This window comes from Phodopus roborovskii, unplaced genomic scaffold (genome assembly GCF_943737965.1).
Source record: "Phodopus roborovskii unplaced genomic scaffold, PHOROB, whole genome shotgun sequence".
Classification (NCBI taxonomy): Eukaryota; Metazoa; Chordata; class Mammalia; order Rodentia; family Cricetidae; genus Phodopus; species Phodopus roborovskii.
The window spans coordinates 47,700,731-47,721,267 of NW_026126433.1; the positions used below are offsets into that span (position 1 = coordinate 47,700,731).

General features: G+C 41.8%; 1 protein-coding gene across 4 annotated transcripts in view; it reads left to right on the forward strand.

Annotated features, from left to right (window-relative positions):
- Positions 1–4,900: 4,900 nt before the first annotated feature.
- Efcab2 (EF-hand calcium binding domain 2) overlaps positions 4,901–20,537 on the forward strand; it is an 82,538-nt gene continuing 66,901 nt past the window's right edge. For 3 of the 4 annotated variants that reach the window (XM_051186401.1, XM_051186402.1, XM_051186404.1), the window contains exon 1: positions 4,901–5,225. In XM_051186401.1, the coding sequence (XP_051042358.1) occupies positions 5,195–5,225 (31 nt within the window). In that variant the 5' untranslated portion in view covers positions 4,901–5,194. The remainder of the gene's footprint in view (positions 5,226–20,537) is intronic. The other variant, XM_051186403.1, reaches the window with a different exon arrangement.

Here is a 20,537-nt window from a genome sequence, read left to right on the forward strand (position 1 = left end):
AGTCCTTGAAAGATGCTGCTTAGGGACTGGAGCTGTGTAAGCAATGAATTAAAGAGACATTTTCTGTGTCGATGTATGTTTTTAAGAGAAGCAGAAAGATCCTTGCTTTGGGAGAAAAGTTAGGGGTGAGGCTGCTCCTGTAGACTGTGGTTCCTGCAAGGCTCACTTTCCAGCTACCCACAGCCTGGCTTCCTGTGCCCACTGTCTCCGAGCATTGAAGCTACCTCTGGCTCTGAAAACACTCTTGTTCAGGGCTACAATTTTCAGTCCTCCTTCACGACAGAGGCCTGAAATCTCAGTCAGCAGCCAGGTGGGGAGGAGAGAGGAGCCGGCGTCTGGCCAGGCCTTTAGTTTAAATCATCGTCTGTCCAGGCAGGACAAGGAACACACCCCTGTCTGCTTCCTTTAATGTCTCTCAGAGATTCTGCCAGATGTTTTGCTTCATGTTTTGACGCATATTTAAAAAAGGAAAAACCACAGGAGAGGTGACTAATTCCATGGAGAATTTTTGCCTTTAACATTCTTCTCTAAGTATTCTGGTTACTAAGTGGGCTTCTCCCTATGGCACACTCATAAAGGAGTAGAGCTCAGATGAGCTGCAATCTACACTACATACCTAACTACCCTCGACACCATAAGCATACCACTTACACTTTCACCTGTAAAACAGGAGCGTGAACAACCTCATAAGGGTTAAAAGACATATTGTATACAAAGCATTACACGTAGCTTAATTAAGAATCTTGACAGGGTCTCATATATCCCTGGCTGGCCTCGAATTTCAAAGATGATCTTGGACTCCTGATTCCCTTGCCTCTATTTTCCCAGTGCTCATACACTACCACACCTGCTTTATAGGATGTTAGGGATTGAATTCAGAGCTTTGTCCCAGTGAGATAGGCATTCTACCAACTCTGGGACATCTTCAGCCAGAAAACAACTATTTTTAACTTACAGCTCTGTCACGGATCCAGTCCTTACAGTGTTGACTTGAGTATATGGTTCTGTGTTTCTGCATGTTTAGCATTTGATATATTCATGATACACCTAGCCTTCTCTGATGTCTGTGAAGACATCACAGGGTCAGACTACTGACCTATCAGTGGGGTGACATGGACATTCTTAATATTAGTCATCCAGGGAAGGGATATGCCTGCAATTCAGAATCTGGAATTGGACCAGAGTAGTAGATGCCCTTTCTCATTTTCCTGTGTTTGGAGCTTCAGGAATATGGGATGGCTCATCAGTTTAGTAAGGGTTAATAATGTCAAGGTGGGCACCAAGGGCCAGCTGAAAGATGGTCAGCTGCATCAAATAAAACAGGCTTCATATTGTACAGGAAGCAGGTTGCAACAGTGGTGAGCACTGTGGCGTTAGCCAATTCCTTGTGTGCATGTGAACCATTGGAAGCTCTTTAAAACTTTTCAAAGGTTCCTGCCTTCATCAGTGTTCTACTGCTGTGACGAGACATCATGACAACTCTTACAAAGGAAAACATTTAATTGGGACTGACTTACAGTTTCAGAGGGTTAGTCCATTACTGTCATGGTGGGAAGCAATGCAGCATGCAGGCAGACATGATGCTGGAGATGTCATTCTGTAAATATGTTTCTCTTACTGGTTAATGAATAAAGCCCTGTTGGCCAATAGGAAAGCAAGATAGGCAGGACTAGGAGACAAGGAGGATTTGGGGATAGGTAATAGGAGATTCAACATGGAGGACAGAGAGAGCAAAACTCCAGACCCTCTCTCTGGTAAGCCAAGACCATGTGGAAACATTTAGATTAATAGAAATGGGTTAATATTAAGACAGAGCTAACCAATAAGAAATGCTAGTAACAGGCCAACAGCATAATATCTAATACAATGTCTCTCTGTGTTATTTGGGGCTGGTGTGGCTCTGGGTCCAGGTCAGTGGGAAAACCTGCTGGTAACAGTAGCTGAGAGTTCTACATCTTGATCCCCAGGCAACAGGAAGTGAACTGTCACACTGGGCATGGCTTGAGCATATATGAGATCTCAAAGCCCACCTCCATAGTGATGTACCATACCTACTCCAATAAGGCCACATCTCCTAATAGTGCTACTCACTATGGGCCAAGCATTCAAACACATGAGTCTATGAGTACCATACCTATTCAAACCACCACACCTCCTAATCCCTGTCTAGTAGACCACTTCCTAATGACTAAGCATCTAAATATATAAGCCTGGGGGAGGAGGTGAGCATTCCTATTCAAACCACCTCAGTTTTCCAAGATTTATGACTTTACTAGCTCTGGTAGTTGACTAGAATTCCAGTACCAAGCATGATTTCCCTTTTGTTGACTGGGTCTTAAATCCAATTAGAGAGCAGTTGGTTACCACCAAGGTGTGCATGCTACTACTTTACTCTTAGGGTTATCATGCCATGCTGGTCCTTGGTATGGTTCATAGGCATCATAGCAGATAGGGATTTTGGTTGCTCCCCTCCTTTGGAAGCCTATACAGCCCCTTGTTGTACCATGAAAACTACGCCTCAGGGAATAAGCCTGTATTCTATTTGGAAAATAATCACTTGTGGGAAGTTTTCTGGAATACATTATGTAAAACCATTAATTAGCCAGTTGAAAAATTCTATTAAGTACCTAAACGTGCTCCAATGAGGCTAGTTACTGTGCATATGGATGTGTAAGATCTGTTTCTTGTCTTTAAACTTGGAGGGGGAGTGTTAGCTAGCATACTTTTCTTATTTATTTATCTATCTATCTATCTATCTATCTATCTATCTATCTATCTCTCTATTTATTTATTTATTTTGGCTTTTTGATATAGAGTCTTAGTATATAGCCCAGGCTGACCTTAAGTTTGCAAAAATCTTCTTGTCCCAGCTGTTCAAGTGCTATGAGTCTAGTCAATAGTTTCTTAATTAAGGGTTTTTGAATGTAGCCCTTTCAAGTCTTTTTTTGTTGTGGTCTCATTTTACTGGTGTTCAGGATTGAACCCAGGGCTTTATGAATAGCAAGGGCTCACCTTTTACTACTGAGTAACCTTTCTTACCATATGCTGGCCTTGAATTTACTGCCAGACGAATTTGACCTTGAATTCCTGATCCCTCTGCTTCTGTCTCCTGAGACTACAAATGTGATCTTCCATGGATGATTTGATGGTATTGTTTTAAATATCTGAGAGGAATTCAAAGTACAAATGAATATGTTTTCAAATAACTGAAATAAAATACTTTATTGACTAGTTTAGTAGACCGTGCAAAATATTGGGAGGGGGGTTGTAGAGAAGTCTGTTCAACTTTTAAAATGTTAACTGCGTACATGTTCAAATGCTTATATAAGGATCCCATTTTATTTACTGTGTGTTGTTAATACTTTTACTGATACAAAAATATGCAAAAGGAAAATCTGTTTTACAGTAAGTTCACTGAATCTGAGCCTCTTGGAAAAGTCAAGGAGAAAAATAACTATCTTCATTTTTAAGATCAATATTATTTCACATTAGATGTGAGTGTTATAATTATTTTAATTATATCTGGAATTCTAATTATTCATCAAGGCTGAAACAGGAGTATCACTTGAGACCAGCCTGGGCACCTAGAGAGGATCTTTCCTCTTACAGAATCTAAAGCAAAGACATAAACTATACACACACACACACACACACACACACACTCGTTCACAGACACGTACACACATAGTCTCTCTTATAGACACAGACACACAAACACACAATTTCCAACTTTTTTGGCTAGAAATTTATGTAGTAGAAACAAGTATGTGGGATGTTGGTGGCACATGCCTTTAATTCCAGCACTTGGGAGACAGAGGCAGGCAGATCTCTGTTAGTTCGAGCCCAGTCTGGTGTATAAGACCTAGAGCTAGTTAGTTCCAAGACTGCCTCCAAAACTACAGAGAAACCCTGTCTCGAAAAACAAACAACAACACAAAAAAGAAACAATAGAAGCATATAAACCATTCTGAGAGGCTGTAGGACTGGGACCCCTGAGGAATCGGTGGAGAAAGAATTAGGGAGCAGAAATGGTCGGTTCTCTTCCTCTCCACACTTGCTTGCCCTGCTTTGAAGGTTCATTCACTGTGATTACAGAAGTTCATTTATGAAAAACCAGTAATAAAAAAATTAAAACAGCCAGGCAGTGGTGGTGCACGCCTTTAATCCCAGCACAGGGAGGCAGAGGCAGGTGGATCTCTGAGTTCAAGACTAGCCTGGTCTACAAGAGCTAGTTCCAAGACAGGTTCCAAAGCTACACAAAGATAACTTGTCTCCAAACCTTCACCCTGCCCCCCCCCAAATTAAATACTAATATCTTGCATTTTAAAAGCCTCAATATTTAGTTGTTATTTTTATGATAAATTTTAAAATGAGTACACATGCGCCCTGAAATATCATTACGGATTAAAACTAGTCATCTGAGCCACACTGTTAAGACATTAAAAAAATTTTTTTAAAAAGGAAATACCCAAGTATATATTGAGTTTATCCATAAAATAACAAAACACTACAAATTTCTCAGGAACATAAGATGGAAATTCTCACTGGAAGGTCACGCCAAATTGCACCATCACCTATCAATGTGTGTAATACTGAGAACAGACCGGCAATTTACTTGTTGCTATGAGAACACTATTTTGTACCAGAAATTGCAGCCTTGACGACGCAGTGTTTTGCGCCTATTTTGCACATGTTTTCCTACAGCGAGTCCTCTCCCGCGATCCCTTAGAGAAGCCTGGCTTCCTCCCGCAGCCGGCCCACGTCCCTTTTCGCTCCAGTTCCCTGGGCTGGGCTGCGCAGTGGCTCCGCTTAGAGGGTGACCCAGGAGACGCACAGGGCCTAGCGGGGGAGCGAGCACGCGGCTTACGGTTGTGAACGGGACCGGGAGAATCCGGGCTCGGGGCACCGGGCTGTACGCAAGAAAAAACCAACAACAAAGAAATCAACAAAACTCCTAATAAATAAACGAGACACGCCACGTCCTCCGAGGGGAGCGCGGAATGCTTTAGCTCTCAGCACAGTCACAACACGGCAAGGGCAAGCGGGCGCAGGAACTTTATTAACAAATGACTCCCTAGACCTAACGAGCCCGGGCCTCGGGGCCTCGGTTCCGGGGGGAAGCGGAGCGGGCCCCGCTCGCGCGCCCCGCAGGGTTTGTGATGGCCATCTCCCGGGCGACGGGCTCCGCACCAAGATGGCGGAGGAAAAGGACCGGGAAGGTACAGGTAGGAGCTCTGACGGGGACCACGGAGACAGGCGCAGCCAGGCCTCCATCTTTAGCCCCGGGGCGGTGGGCAGACGGTGGCCCGAGGAGCGGCGCCAGCCCGCGTCCCCGCTGTGGGCTCCGCCCCGCCGCCCCGCCCGTCCGCCCGCCGCGCCCTCCCTTCCCCCTCTGAGGCCCGCGCGGGCTGCGGCGGTGGCAGCCACTGGGGACGTTCATAATGGCGTCCTTGTTCCTGGGGCCTCCACGCCCTCTGCGGGCGCCGGCCGCGGTCCGGGCTGGGGGGGACCAGGAGGACGGCCTCAAGGTGGACGCGAGCCGGCGCTGGAACCGGGGGGATCCTCAGCGGTCGCGCCGTAGCCCCGCCCCGCCCGGCCCGGCGCGGCCCCAGGCGCTGGCCGCCTCCATCTTGCCTCATCCACCAGGCGGCAGAGCATGGCCTCGAGGTCATGTTGGCCCGTGCTCGCCCGGGTCTCGCTAGAACCTCGCTTAAAGGAAGAGATACCCAAATAACCACTTTATAATAAGGGCGGAAAGAAAACCCAGCCTGGGCCCGTCGGGGCCGCCCAGACCGGCGAGGCCTCAGGGCACCCGAAAAACTGATGATCGGCGTTGAACTGCAAGTTGACACTTTGAGTTGTTTTCTAACCCAGCAGCATGACTTAAAATGGGATCTAGTGACCCAACAGCAACTACACGATAATTGGCAAAATCACCGCCAAATAAAAATAAGGCAAGCCCTACAATACAGAAGTGAAAGTAACGCTCCATCTTGGTTGCAGTTTTTGAGTTTTCACAACACACCCTATGGACCCTCCTCTCTCAGTCTGGAACAAAGAAGTTAACTAATATTTACATGAGATGTTTAGTCCATCGTCATGGTGATCGCAGAAACCATCAGGGAAACATGAGACCGTGCCAGAGATCTGTTCATTGATAACTGGAAATTGAGATTTATGCATGGTAAAATTAATCTCAGAAGCCGGGATTGTAGTATAGATTTAACCCTATAAAGGTATTAAGGTTTTGTGGTACTGCTTTAGAAGTGAAAGGTACATTCTAAAAAAAGTACTAACCCCCCCCCACACACTTTTTTTTTTTTTTTTAACAGAAAGAATGATAGTTGGTGAGTAGGGGGTGGGGAGGATTAGGGAGGCGTTGGGTGAGATGAAAGAATGTGATCAAAATAATATATGAAAAAACGTTTCAGATAAAAAAATCTTACTCAGAAAGTTTACTTTTGTTTAATTAGGTTCTTGTTTATTAACCCACCCCCATCCAAAAAAAGGAAAAAAGAAAATTAGGAGACAAATTAAAAATACAGTTTTTTTTTCTTTAAGACTTGCTTAGGGTAGCATTGGAGTATACTGCCAGTGTTTTACAATTAAAGAAAAATATATTATTTTATTTATTTTGAGACAGGAGCTTACCTTGTACCCTTGATTGGTCCTAGAACTCAAGAGGTCCACATGACTCTGGACCTGAGAGTGTGATTAACAGAGTATGTATGCCACCATGCCCAGACTGATTTTTACCTATACAGATAGGGAGAGAGAATGAGAATGAATTTCTGATTCTTTAGTTAACAAACATATTTTTCAGTTTAAAATAAATTGTATAGTTAATGCTTGTTTGATGGAAAGTAATGAGTGTTAAACCTGAGCATTGAGACCAAACCCATGATTGTCCAACTGAAGCAAGCTTTGTTAAATACTGACCAGGAAGGTGGACACTTGCCAGGTCTATATCCAGGATTCCCAGAGAATTGGCGCTGAATTAGGTCAGTTAGGTACATATAAAGGCCAGACCCACAAGGCCACTGTACTTTCCACCTTTGGCCAATGGGGGCAAGCATACATCTTGACCTACTTCCTGCCTATGTAAAAAAATCTCTAGCCTCTGATCAAGCACATCCTGTTCGGATGGGGCAATCAACCTTGTTTATTGAAGTGAAAATATTGAAGTGACTTGTTATCTTACAAGAAACAACAACCCCCAGTATTCCAGGAAGTTTTCTGTCCTTGGGCAAGTGGGGCTTGCAGGTTAACTTTAGACCTTAGGCGAAGTCAGAACTTTATTGAGTAGGAAGATGAGGAAGGCATTGGCTTTGCCTTCTCCCTGACATTAGTAAGGGAGATAGGAAACAAAACAGACAGAAAGGAAAACAAAAAGCAAAGAGGAGGAATAGGAAGGAGCCAGGGCCAAGATGAGACCCCCAAGGCACACCCCAGGGGCCTTCCTTCAAGAGCCCTCACCTTTTACAGTTCTGTCAAATTTTTGAGTCTATTCAATGGATTGAAATGGGTTAAGTTAATGCCCTCAAGACACAGTTGTCCCTGAAAAGCCCTGAGACATATTGAGAGGAGCGCTGTATTTCTGTCTAGTCAAGTGGATAATTAAGATTAGGAATTGCTTGGGATTCTCACTTACTTAAAAACCTTTCTGTATACATATGTTGATGTAATTATTTTGTGTTTGGACAGTGTAATTTACTTTTTCCCCAATTCCCCCCCCCCCCCCGCTAAAAAGCAAATGAATTTAAAATTCTAAAATCAAGTTAATTTTAAGTCATTTTTTTTGTACTGAAAGAATGTTTGAAATGTGATATGAAAAAATTCTCTTTGAAGTTTATCATTTCTTTGAAGTTTCCTCAGCGTTTTTGTTTGAACTTTTTTTCCTTCTGGTTTGTTCTGTTTGTTTACAAGGGTAACTGATGTAGTTGTCAATTCATTGAATCTTTTAATCCCATTGTTCATGTCTCCTGGAGAATTTTACACAGTTCTAGCAGGATCTTCTGTTTGTAATTAGAATCTTGTCCAGAAACCACCTGCTTAGGTGTAGAATTCTAATTTTTGGCAGACCAGTGAGCTTTTGAAGGAGTGTCAGTTTTTCTAACATATTCCTTTTCAAATTTATTATTTTTGTCTGTACTAAATTATTTACTTGATATTTTGTACCCTCCAATAACAATACTTGGGGAAATGACTTTAATTTAATTTTGGAGGAGGTTTTACGTGGTTTGTGTTGTTTGGGTTTTTAAAATTCTTTGAGCAGTACCATTCTTGAAACCAAAACATTTAATAAATCTAAATTGAAATGCATGGGCAAGAGTTCTTGCTGCATAAGCAGGGAGACTTATTTATGTATTTTTGTTTGTTTGTTTGAGACAGAGTTTCTCTGTAGCTTTGGAGTCTGTCATGGAACTTGATCTGACCTCGAACTCACAGAGATCCACTTGCCTCTGCCTCCTGTGTGCTGGGATTAAAGGCATGGGCCACCAATGCCCAGCTAGAGGACCTAAGTTTGCTTCCCAGGGCCCATGAGAAAAGCAGGCCATTGCTGCTGGGGGGTGGGGGTGGGGCAGGGACAGGAGGATCCCTGGGGCTTGCTGCCTACCAGCCTAGTTCCAGGTTCAGGGAGAGACCTCGACCTGACTGAAAAGATTAAGGCAGGGTCTCCATATGTGCACATCGTTGCATATAGATATAATACACACACACACACACACACACACACACACACACACACACACACACAAACTGAAAAAAAGAAATCCAAATTGAAATACAGGAAATGGAGAAATAAAAATGAATGTACATGTGTGTACATATTTTTTTCTTGGTCACTGTTGATTACATACTAAAGGCTGTGGGATAGTATGGTTAACAAAGGTGAGACTTGGAGGGATTCTTGAATTTGTATCTTTCCCAAGCTACAACCATCTGATCTTAGCCTGGGTGCTAAACCTAAGGAGTCTGAGAGTCCCCACATATAAAAGCAAAGAAATTATACTGTTTATATTGTGTTGAGGATGGTGACTCCTCCCCCTTTCTTCTTTTTGAGACTGGGTCACTCTGTGTAGTTCCACTGTCATAGAGCTCACTATGTAGAGCAGGCTAGCCCTGAGATCTTTGCAGAGCTCTACCTGCCTGCCTCTGCCTCCCCAGTGCAGGGATTAAAGGTATGTACCTCACTCCTAGTGGATGGTATCTTCTTATTCCCCATGGTGTTCCCAGCACCCACAATTCCTGGCATGAGAATTCTGAGGGTGGAAAGCACCTTGCATTTGAGGATCTAGTGATTACTGGTATATGCTTGACATGAAATCTGAGGATAAGAAAGACAAACCTAAGTCCTGTTGTTGATCAAAACAGTTGTTGGTCATACATGAAGCATTTGTGCATATTTCTGAGGCCGTTTAATAACTGCTTTTACTGTTTTAGGTCACGAAACAAAGGAGAAAAATTAAAAGTTTCCCCTTCTATACCCTTTAGATTTCTTTTATTTAAAGACAGGACTTGAAGATTGCTAGCATAACTGATGGTAGAGAATAGTGTGCCATAAGGTGGTTATCATCTTTCATACAGTAGATGACATGTTTCTGTCTTCATTTTGTCTGTAGTCAATACTACTGTTTATTGTGTTTCTTCTAGTATAGGTTTCAGCTGAGAATTCCACATTGCATATAGTTAGCTAATATCTTTGGTTTCATTTGATCTGAGTAGTACCTTTGGGTTTCTTTGTTACATTGTCAGTCAACACTGATTGGCTCAGACAAGGTTCCTTGCATCTCATCTCTCCTTGGAGCCAGCTCCTTTTTTTTTTTTTTTTTTTTTTTTTTTTTTTGGTCTTTCAAGACAGGGTTTCTCTGTGGTTTTGAAGCCTGTCCTGGAACTAGCTCTTGTAGACCAGGCTGGACTCGAACTCACAGAAATCGCCTGCCTCTGCCTCCCGAGTGCTGGGATTAAAGGTATGCACCAACTCCCAGCTTTGGAGCCAGCTTCTTATATGGCAGGGAAATGATAAGTCATAAAATGTAGAATGCAGACTTTCTTAGTCAGTCAGTATGTCTCTTTCTCTTCAGTGGGGGTGGAGAGAAGGGGGGAGGGGGGCTTATATAGCCTGGGCCCACCTTGAATTTGATGCATAGCCAAGGATGACCTTGACAGTCTCATCCTCCTGCCTCTGTCCTTCAAGTGCTAATATTTCAGGCACATTCCACTTTCCTTAGTTTTAGTTTATGAAGTGCCGGGGGAATCCAGCACAGACTTCATGAGTTCTAGGCAAGCACTCCATCAAGAGCCTCACATCCTCAGCCCCTCAGTCTCTTGACACACATTCCTCTTCATCTATATCTCTTAGCTCATTTATTTGTATCATGCTGAAAAGTTGATTATCTGGATATGTATTCTTTTTTTGTGTTGTGTTTTTTTGACAAGTTTCTTCTGTGTGGCTTTGGAGCCTGTCCTAGAACTTGCTTTGTAGACTAGACTGGCCTCGAACTCACAGAGATACACTTTCCTCTGCCTCCCAAGTGATGGGATTAAAGGCATGCACCATCACCACCTGGCTGTTAGCCTTTTTGTTTTGTTTTTCAAGACAGGTTTCTCTGTGTAGCCCTTGCTATCCTGGAACTCACTCTATAGACTAGGCTAACCTCAAACTCAAAGAGACCCACCTGCCTCTTCCTCCCAAGTGCCCAGATTAAAGGTATGAGCCACCAGTGCCTGGTTTATTTTTTAGTCTTACAAGTAACACTCCAGCCTGGGCATGTATTATATTTTCATACTACACTTAGTAAATAATACTTGTTAGTAGCTCAGAACATGAACTCCCGTAGTCAAACGTATGAGCTGGGAACCCCAATATTCTAGTTTCTTCACATGTCACATGAGTGTAGCAGAACTGCTTCATTCACTGACAGAACATGTAGCAAGGACTTCACGTGTAGTGAGAGTTCTATAAATGTGATTCCTGTATTAACACTGCTTGGTGAGACATAAACAGATGTGGGCCTTGTCCTCTTTGTGATTACTTACTGTTGAGAGAACCATTACAGAATTATGTAATTATTTAATTACATATGGAATAAATTGTTCAAAAACTTCAAGGCTACAGCAGAGGAACACCGATGTAATTTTTCCTTCCTTCAGGGGCTTTCAGGGTGACATTTCCCTCTGCTGAAAAGCAGTTGGCTGAAATTCAAAGGCTTGAAGCAAAACAAAACCAAAACTCATAAAAGCCCTAAGCCAGAAAGGAAAATGGTTTCTCGGAGGAGCTAATCAGGCGAGTGTGGCTGGACTGGGAAGGAGAGGGCGAGAGGATGTGAAATGAGATATACAGCAGAGGCATCTCTCCTTGAAACCAGGCCACAGGGTAGCTCTCTATCAGATCAAGTGGAAGCCGTTGGAGTGTTTAAAACTGGGACAGCACAGTACAGGTCCTGTCTTCAGAGGTCAGTTATGTCTGTGTCCTGGTCCATTTATTGCAGTGACCTCAGGCTCCTTCCTCTCAGCTGTTTGGAATATACAGCTCATGCTATATTCACTTCCTCTGTGGTGGCACACCAGAGCTTGTACCTATGTAACGGTAGTGTAGTGTCCATTGGTCACTCCTCCTCATATGTCCCCATTCTCTCTGAGAAAATTTTATTATTTCACACAGCATAATTTAATTGTGGGCTTGATGAGAAACACAAAGCATGGGATGAGTTTTGGGTGTCTTGGGTTCAGATATTATTAGTGAGTCTACCCATCTATATGTTGCATGCAAATTATCTTGGCCCCTGAACTTTTTATTATATAAAATTTTAGGAAAGATTTTAAAGGTCTTTATTAAATACCTTTAAGTATGTTATGGCTGGCAAGTTATTATGCCAACTTGACATAGGCTAGCATCCTTTGGGAAGAGGGAACTTCAGTTGAGAAACTGCCTCCACCAGACTGGCCTGTGGGCAGGGTTCACTTTCTTCATTGGTGATTGATGTGGGAGGGCCCAGCTCACTGTGGTAGTGCACTCATGGCCAGGTGGTCCAGGATGCTATAAGAAAGCAGGCTGAGCAAACCGTGAGGAGTAAGCCAGTAAGCAGTGTTTCTCTATGGTTTCTGCAGCGTTCAATTCCTACCTTCATAGCTCTGCCCTGCCTTAGTGTCTCTCAATGGACTGTGACCCTAGATATGTAACCAAATAAACCCTTTCCTCTCCATGTCACTTTTGGTCATGGTCTTTATCACAACAGAAACCAAACTAGGACAGGTGGTAACAGACTTGACAGAGAGGATTTTAGTTTAGTAAATCTAGATTTCCTGGGATTGAAGTTGAATACTTGGATCTCTAGTATGAGTCAAACTGAGTTTCTAGGGCCTATCCTCAAGGTTGAGGTGGAGGCTGCTAGGCATTTCTACAGAATCATTTACTCCCTGCTGAGTTTTAGCATTGATTTATTAGGATTTATTATAGCCGATCTTTTAAATTAGATTGGATCTACTATAAGTGGATGATTAATACTTTGTGTATGTGTGTGAGTGCTAAGGATTGAACTCAGGACCTCAAGCATGCTAGGCTAGTGCTCTACTACTGAACTTTATCTAACCCTCAATAAACATTTCATATAAAAGCACAGTGTAGAAAACTAGATGATGATTGACTTATGATATTTTTGGTTGTGTGTTTGGTGATGTGTTCTCTTTGGATAAAGTTATTCATAAAATATGAATCACTAAGCACTTCTGCCTCCACACAGACAAGGATTGGTTCCTTGACTGTATTTAGACAGTGTGTGTCTAGAACAGAGGCTGGCATTACTTGAGTCAAGCAGGACAGTAACACACTTTCCAGTTAATTAACCTTGAGGGCATTTCTTTACCTTCTCTGTTGCATACTTTAAACAGCTCTCATGGCAAATACTTCTCTTGGGACTTATTATCTTGCCTTGATTACTGCAGGTTAGGATTTTGAACACCCAGTTAAGTGTTTGAATATATACACAGGTATCTCTGTATCAGAAAAACCTCAGATGCGTTCCTGTTTCAAACTTTCCTGCACCCTTTGGTAATTAGACTTTCTATTTAGTTATAATTGCTCTCTGTGTAGACTACCGTTAATTTCTTCCTTTGGAATTAAACTTAACATTTATTCCCTCTAGTTGGATTTTAGCCTAGTATCACACATACTTTTATAGTTTTGTTAACATTTTGGTTGCCATCCCTCCCCTCCAAAATTTTTTCTATTCCCCAGTACTTTTGGGTTTTCTATACCAAATAGCCTTCTAGTTCTTTGTGGACACCAGTGGTTGTTTACAATATACTCAATTCTGACACTATTGGAAATAGTGCAGACTATACTAGTTAAGTGTTATCCCTACAAAACTGTTCCCATTCCTACTACCCCCTTCTCAGTTTGATAATTTGCTATAATCACAGAACTGATGGGAGCACTGATTATGTTTATTAGACTATTATAAAAGGTGTTATTAAGGACGCAAAGAGGAGGCCTCTAAGGTGCTTACCCAGGATCTGCAGCCCCAGTAGAATTGTGGTGCATCATCTTCTTGATACGTGGATGTGTCTGTCAGTCTAGAAGTTCTCCAAAACCCTTTCTTGAGCGTTTTTGTTTGTGTGTTTTTTGAGACAGGTTTTCTCTGTGGAGCTTTGGAGCCTGTTCTGGAACTCACTCTGTAGAACAGGCTGGCCTTGAACTCACAGACATCCACCTGCCTCTGCCTCCCAAGTGCTGGGATTAAAGGCATGCACCACCACTACCACTGCCTGGCTTTATGCCTTTTCTTGACATTTAATACCTTTCATATTATTATCATAGAGTTTTAGCCTTTAAAGGAAGGTTTTGTTGTATTTCATAGTAGAGAATGTAAAGAAAGCTGTTAAACTGACTTTTGGGAGTGATTTAAGCCTTGAAAAAAAATCAGTTGGTTTGTAGAAGACCTTTAACATTTCATGACTGTGTTTTTACACCACACTTTAAAAAAAAATATCCCTTGGAAATAGCTGCCAGTGAGTTGAAAACTGCAACAAGCTTTCCTCCAAAGTATAAGATACAGTTGACAGACATCTTTTTATAGACATGTCTGGGGCTGCGCACTGTTTTTAGGCTTGATAACTTTTTCAGAAATGAGAATTTTTCTTTCAAATTTATAACAGCTGTTTACAGTAAAATAGCACACTATGACAAGATGGAAGCCAGCCCTGTTTGTCTTAAGCTCATTTGGACCACGTTTCTCTTAATGTGGGGACAACAGGAGTGGTAGAACCCAGTGCATTTTTTAGTGAGGACAGGCCTTTTACTACTACCTACAAAATAATTTTTCAAACTTCAAATTACTTATAAAATTAAAAACGTGAAACATTCAGATGAGCATGGTAATGGAAAGGAAAGCTAATCAAACTCAATAAATATTTAAGCAATGAAAATTTTGGAAGCAAATAAATTAGACACAGGCCTCGTCTTCGTTACTTCACTTTCCTCACATAGCTTCTGGACATGGTTTGGCTAAGTGTTTCTGGCTAAGGCTCTGGTGTAACCCTGGAGCTCACTGTATGACTATTGGCAGGAGGCCTCAGGCATCCCCTCCCCCTTTCCTTTCCTTTCTTTCCTTTTTTTTTTTTTTTTTTTTAAGGAGATAGACAGACATACAATGAAAGCTGCAATGCCAGGCTTTCAATGTTTCCTGGTGACCCAAGCAAGGTGTCAGCACTACATAAACCCAGCTTTCCAGTACCCGTTTCAAGAACCCAGCTTTCCAGTACCTCCTGTATCATGGTCTGTAGTCCATTAGCATCTGTTCAAAAGTCAAGACTGTCAGGTGTGAGGTTCTTGCAGTGGTCATTTAACAGTTCCTTGAGAACAGCTGTACTTGAGTCTGCAGTCCTATAACTTTAAAACACCAGTTATTTATCCCTCACCACCCAGGCGTTGTTGGCAAAAGTTAACACCCATAGAGACATCACATCAATTAAAAAGGGGAAGGAAAGAAACACCCAAGAGCCAATGGTTCCTAAAAGCGAACTGGGCAAATGTTGGGGATGTTTTCAAACCTGGAATTCACAGGGAAAGAGCAAGCTGCTGAACTTCCATCTTAGTTTTGGCTATCTCTGGCCAACCTCTTTTCCTATCTTCCATTCTCTACCTTTTGTCACTCTGTTTTCTCATCCACCCTGAACTCTTTTCAAGGAATCTTTGGAGCCTCATAATTTTTTTCTAACATCAATAAACTTCTTTACAAATACTCATTTTATAAAACGTTCATCTCTAGCATTGTCTTCTGGCTGGGGTCTACTGCTGGTCATCTTGAAGGAAGGTATTCATCTTCCTCTGTCTCCTTTAATTCAAGACCATAAGTTAGTCATTTTATTTCCAATTAAAACATTTTTTCTTCTAAGACAGGGTTTTACTGTTTAGCTCTGGCTGTGCTAGCACTCGCTCTATAGACCAGGCCGGTCTTGAACTCACAGAGATCTGCTTGTCTCTGCCTCCCAAATGCTGAACAAAAGGTGTGCACCACCACAGCCTGGCCCAATTAAAACTTTTTGTTTGTTTGTTTGCTTGTTTGTTTGAAACAGTTTCTCTGTGGCTTTGGAGCCTGCCTTGGAACTAGCTCTTGTAGACAAGGCTGGTCTCCAACTCACAGAGATCCACCTGCCTCTGCCTCCCAAGTGCTGGGATTAAAGGTGTGCCCCACCAACGCCTGGCTTCAATTAAAACATTTTTAATATTGTTTTTGAGCCAGGCATTTACTGTGCAGCACAGGCTAATGTGAAACTTGTAATCCTCCTGCCTCAGCCTCCCTAGTTCTGGGATTACATTTATGCATCGCCATAATGAAATTCAATTCAAAATTATTGATCTTCATCATAATATTCTTTTTCATTCCTTCATTTTAAAATTTAAACTTTGAATTTTCAGCTAGTTTACAAAATCTTGGGTTTCCTTATCACCTTTTTATATGTATATCATTGAATCTTGCTCATATTTGCTCTTCCTCTACTGTCCTCCATTTATTTGCCTTATCCAAATAGTCTCCCTTCTGTTTTTCTGTAACACATATATGTAAATATGTGTTCAAACCTAGGTTCTGCATATAATATAAAACATTGATATTTACCCCACCTCAACCATTTTCTGTCACTCTTTGTATTGTTATTTTTTCCAGTGTCTCTATAGCTTACTTCTGTTGATCTAAGACTGTCATTTCTTTGTCAGTTTTTCTTTCTCTCTAAATCCCAACATCAAAATGACTTCAGTAGTCATTTCAGTGACCACATAAACTTTGCCCAGCACACTTGAGTCATAGACTCTTTAACTCTTGTGACTTTAGCTTCTACTTTGTTCCTTTTCAGCATTTTTCTCTCTGGGTGGACTAGGCTGTCCTAGAATTTTCTGTGTAGACAAGGATGGCCTTGAACTCCCAGATATCCTCCTGCCTCTGCCTTCTGAGTGCTGAGATTAAAGGAGTGCACCACCACGTTGACTTCCTTTTTAGCATTTTGTAGAAACTATTTTTGGTTTTTGTGTTTGGTTTCCTGGGATGTAGTGGAGGTGAAACAGCAAATAATTGTGCTGTGTTTGTGTTCATCTTTGTGGTGGTTTAAAAGAGAATGGCCCCATAGGGAGTGCAACTGTTAGGAGGTATGGCTTTGTTGGAGTAGGTATGGCCTTGCTGAAGGAAGTGTGTCACTGTGGGGGTGGGCTTTGAGGTTTCCTATGCTCAAGCTATGCCCAATGACACATTTCACTTCCTGTTGCCTGTGGATCAAGATGTAGAACTCTCAGCTACCTCTCCAGCACCATGTCAACTTGCATGCTTCCATGTCCCACCATAGTAGTAATGAACTAAACCAGTTAAATGTCTTCCTTATAAGAGTTGTGGTGGCTATTGTGTCTCTTCTCAGCAATCAAAACACTAAGACAACCCTTTTCAGTATTCCACCTTCATGTTAAATTCTGTGAGCCTCTTTGAAATCTGGACTCCCTCATTACATTGACCAACTCAATCTCTCATATTCTCAGTGGTGCTTTGCTCCCCCTACACTTAAGTCTGTGTTGACTCTATTGAGAGTTTTAGCTTCCTTGAGCCCACACTTGATCAGTCAAACAATACTGATTCTGATTGATGTGGAAGGAATGGAGTTTATGGAAAGGAAGCAAGGAGCTCACAAAACCATCAGAAAGCCACAGAACCAGCTTAGATGAGAACAGAAGAGACCCGTCATGTACCATAGCTGGTGGCATGCTGCCAGGACCACTGCCAGAAAATTCCTGGTCTACTTCCTTCATCCCCCAAAATAATTTTGTCTCTACATTTTTAAATTATCTTTTTTTTTTTTTTTTAAACTCTGTAACCTTACCTGACTTGGTACTCATTATGTATACAAGATTAGTCCTGGACTCAGAAATCCTTCTGCTCCTGCCCTCATCTGTGCCACCATACCTGGCTAGAATTATTTTAAGATTCAGAACCTGCCACACACCTTTTGTCCCAGCAATTGGGAAGCAGAGGCAGGCGGATCTTTGTGTGTTCCAGGCCAGCTTGATCTATAGAGCTAGTGCCAGGACAGGCTCCAAAGATACACAGAGAAACCCTGTCTCAAAAAACCAAAAATAAATAAATAAATTCAGAATCCTGCACAAAAACACCTGACCCCCAGCCTAGATCATACGCCTACTCTGTTACCACCAGAGAACCAGAGAAGGCATACCTACCTTATTTGTCTTATCTGGTGAGAAGTAGTTACCGTTTCTGTCAGAGTTTTACCCCATCAGGGTGCCTTCTAAATAGGAGTAGTATTTGGATCCTGGATGTCCAAAAAGAGTGAAGAAGAAAGAAAATTATTTTGAGAAGAGAAAAAAAAGCATTTAAGTTACTACAAAGGATAACCATTCTAAAATGCACATGTAAGAATTAGTATATAGTAAGTGTCCAGAAGAATGCATGGGAAGTGAGAGTGGCAGGAACTGAAAACTATTTCTGTCTGTTAACATTAGATATACAAATAGATAAGTCTTCTGGCAGTGAACAGTATACTAAGTTGTATAAAACAGTCCTAAATGAATTGTATATGCTGTATGTTAACTGGTGCTTCTGGTATTGTTTTAGCATATACCATCATATGTTCACATATGCCAACATATGTTCACATATCACTCTCCTTCTCTCTCTTTCTGTTTTTTTTTTTTAATGGGCATTCCATATAAGGTAACTATATTTGCTGAATGTACCATTTTATTATTAATTTATTATTAATAATTGTTAATATTGTCCTTTGAGCTCAGAAAAATTGCATAGTGTTTATTGAAAAATCAAGCAGTACAGTTTTAATTGAATATTTCTGGGGTTTTTTTGTTTCTTTGTTTTTCCAGACAGAGTTTCCCTTGTAGCTTTAGAGCCTGTCCTGGAATTAGCTCTGTAGATCAGGATGGCCTCAAACTCACAGAGATCTGCCTGCCTTTGCCTCCCTGAGTGCTGGGATTAAAGGCATGTGCCACCAACGCCCAACTTAATTGAATATTTCTGGCATTAAATTAGATATAATTGTGAACTAAATAGGTGTGCTTCCATTACCAACCAATCATGTTATCATATATGTTAAAATTATACTTTAAACTTTCTGTAGCAAGAAGTTGATTATTTCTAGAGCAAACTTATGAATAATGGCATTGTTTATTGATATGACTAATGAATCAAGTTAAAATAAGACTTTGTGGGCTGAGGAGACAGCTGTCAGTAAAGTGCTTGAAGGGACCAGAGTGTGATTTCAGGAGCCACAGTTTTAAAAAAGCCAGGCATCTTGGCACAGGCTTGTAAGCCTAGCACTGTGGGGGAGGTCAAGAGAAGAGGATCCCTGGGGCTCACTGGTCAGCCATCCTAGCCTGCTTCTTGAGTCCCAGGACAGTTAGAGGCGGTTCTAGAAAAAGGAGATTGTGCCTGAGAAACAACAGGTGAGGTTGCCCTCTGGGTTCCACATGTGTACATGTGAGTGCGCACGAGCACACACATATGAGAGAGAGAGAGAGAGAGAAGCAAAAACACAAAACATAAAGACTACCTTGTGAAAGGAACTTGAATACAGGTCTGGTTTTTATTTTTGTTTTAAAACACATTTTTACTTAGTGGTAGTTAAAGTGAAAACTCCTTTCCTCTCTTTCTGTGGTTCAGGCTGGCATCAAAATCAGCAACCCTTTGGCTTCAGCCTCCTGAGTGCTGGATTACAGAGGATAGCATCGCCATGCCTTGTTGCATTTATACAAATATGAAGAGAGGAATGCTTACAACTTTTATTTTTGTGTGTATGTAGTGTATGTTTGAGGGTGCTCACACCTGTACACAGGTGTGTGGAGGCACAAGGAGGATATTAGGTGTCCCGTTTTACCACTTTCTGCCTTACTTTCTTAGAGTCTCACTGGACTTGGAGCTAGTCTGGCAGCCAGCAAGCCACAGCGAATCCCCTGTCTCAGCCCCTCACAGTGCTGGGGATGCACCTGAGCATAGCCATCCCTGACTTTTGATGTAGACAATGAGATTTGAACTTAGGTATTCAAGCTTTTTGAAACAAGTGTTTCTATCCATTGAGACACACTCTTAACCTGAAAAGTACTGGTGTGTGTGTGTGTGTGTGTGTGTTATCTGTGTGTTCCTCCCTTCTCTGTGGTATTGGGGACCAAATCCAAAGTCTGATACATGTGAGGCAAACGTTTAACCATTCCTAGCTAAAGAGAAACATGATTATCCATTTTTACAAGTTGGTGATAGCACATTGAGTTATATTCTTTCATATGACTAAGTTATTATAATTTTGTTTGTGTAGTTTTGACTGTCCTGGAACTAGTTCTGTAAACCAGGCTGGTCTCAAACTCACTAAGATCCTCCTGCCTCTGCCTCCTGAGTGCTGGGACTAAAGGCATGTCCAGCTTACCATTCTTACTCCTAAATATTTGCCAGAATATCACTAGATAAGTATGCAGAAAAAAGTCAGTAATTTGGGACTGGAAAGGTGACTCAGTGGATAAGAGTACTGGCTATTCTTCCAGAGGACCCGGGTTCAATTCCCAACACCCACATGGCAGCTTATGACTGTCTGTAACTCCAATCCCAGGGGATCTGGTACCTTCACACCAGTGCACATAAAGTTAAATAAATTATTAAAAAGCATATAAAAGTCAGCAAATTGTAAAACAAAAAGACTATCACAAGAGGACACTGGCCCAGAATATCAGTAATAAGCTTGGGGTGCTGTAAAATCCTGTGCCGTCACCTGCCCGTGAGGCTCAGCTGAGGTAAGACAGTTCACTGAGCTGGGCTTTAGTTGATGGGCAGCATGTGCTATACAGTGAGAAAATAAAACAAAAAGTAAAAGGACCTTCTGACCTGAGGCTGTTTCTGTAGTATTCCCTAAGCTGCTTGGTTTTTGCTTCTGTGCTATAAACTTGGATCAGAGCAGCCTTAGAAAGAAAGTTGAAGCTCACTTACAGCTTGGGTGTCATATAGTTCTGTCGATGCTAATTCTTGGAAGTACAGAACACCTTT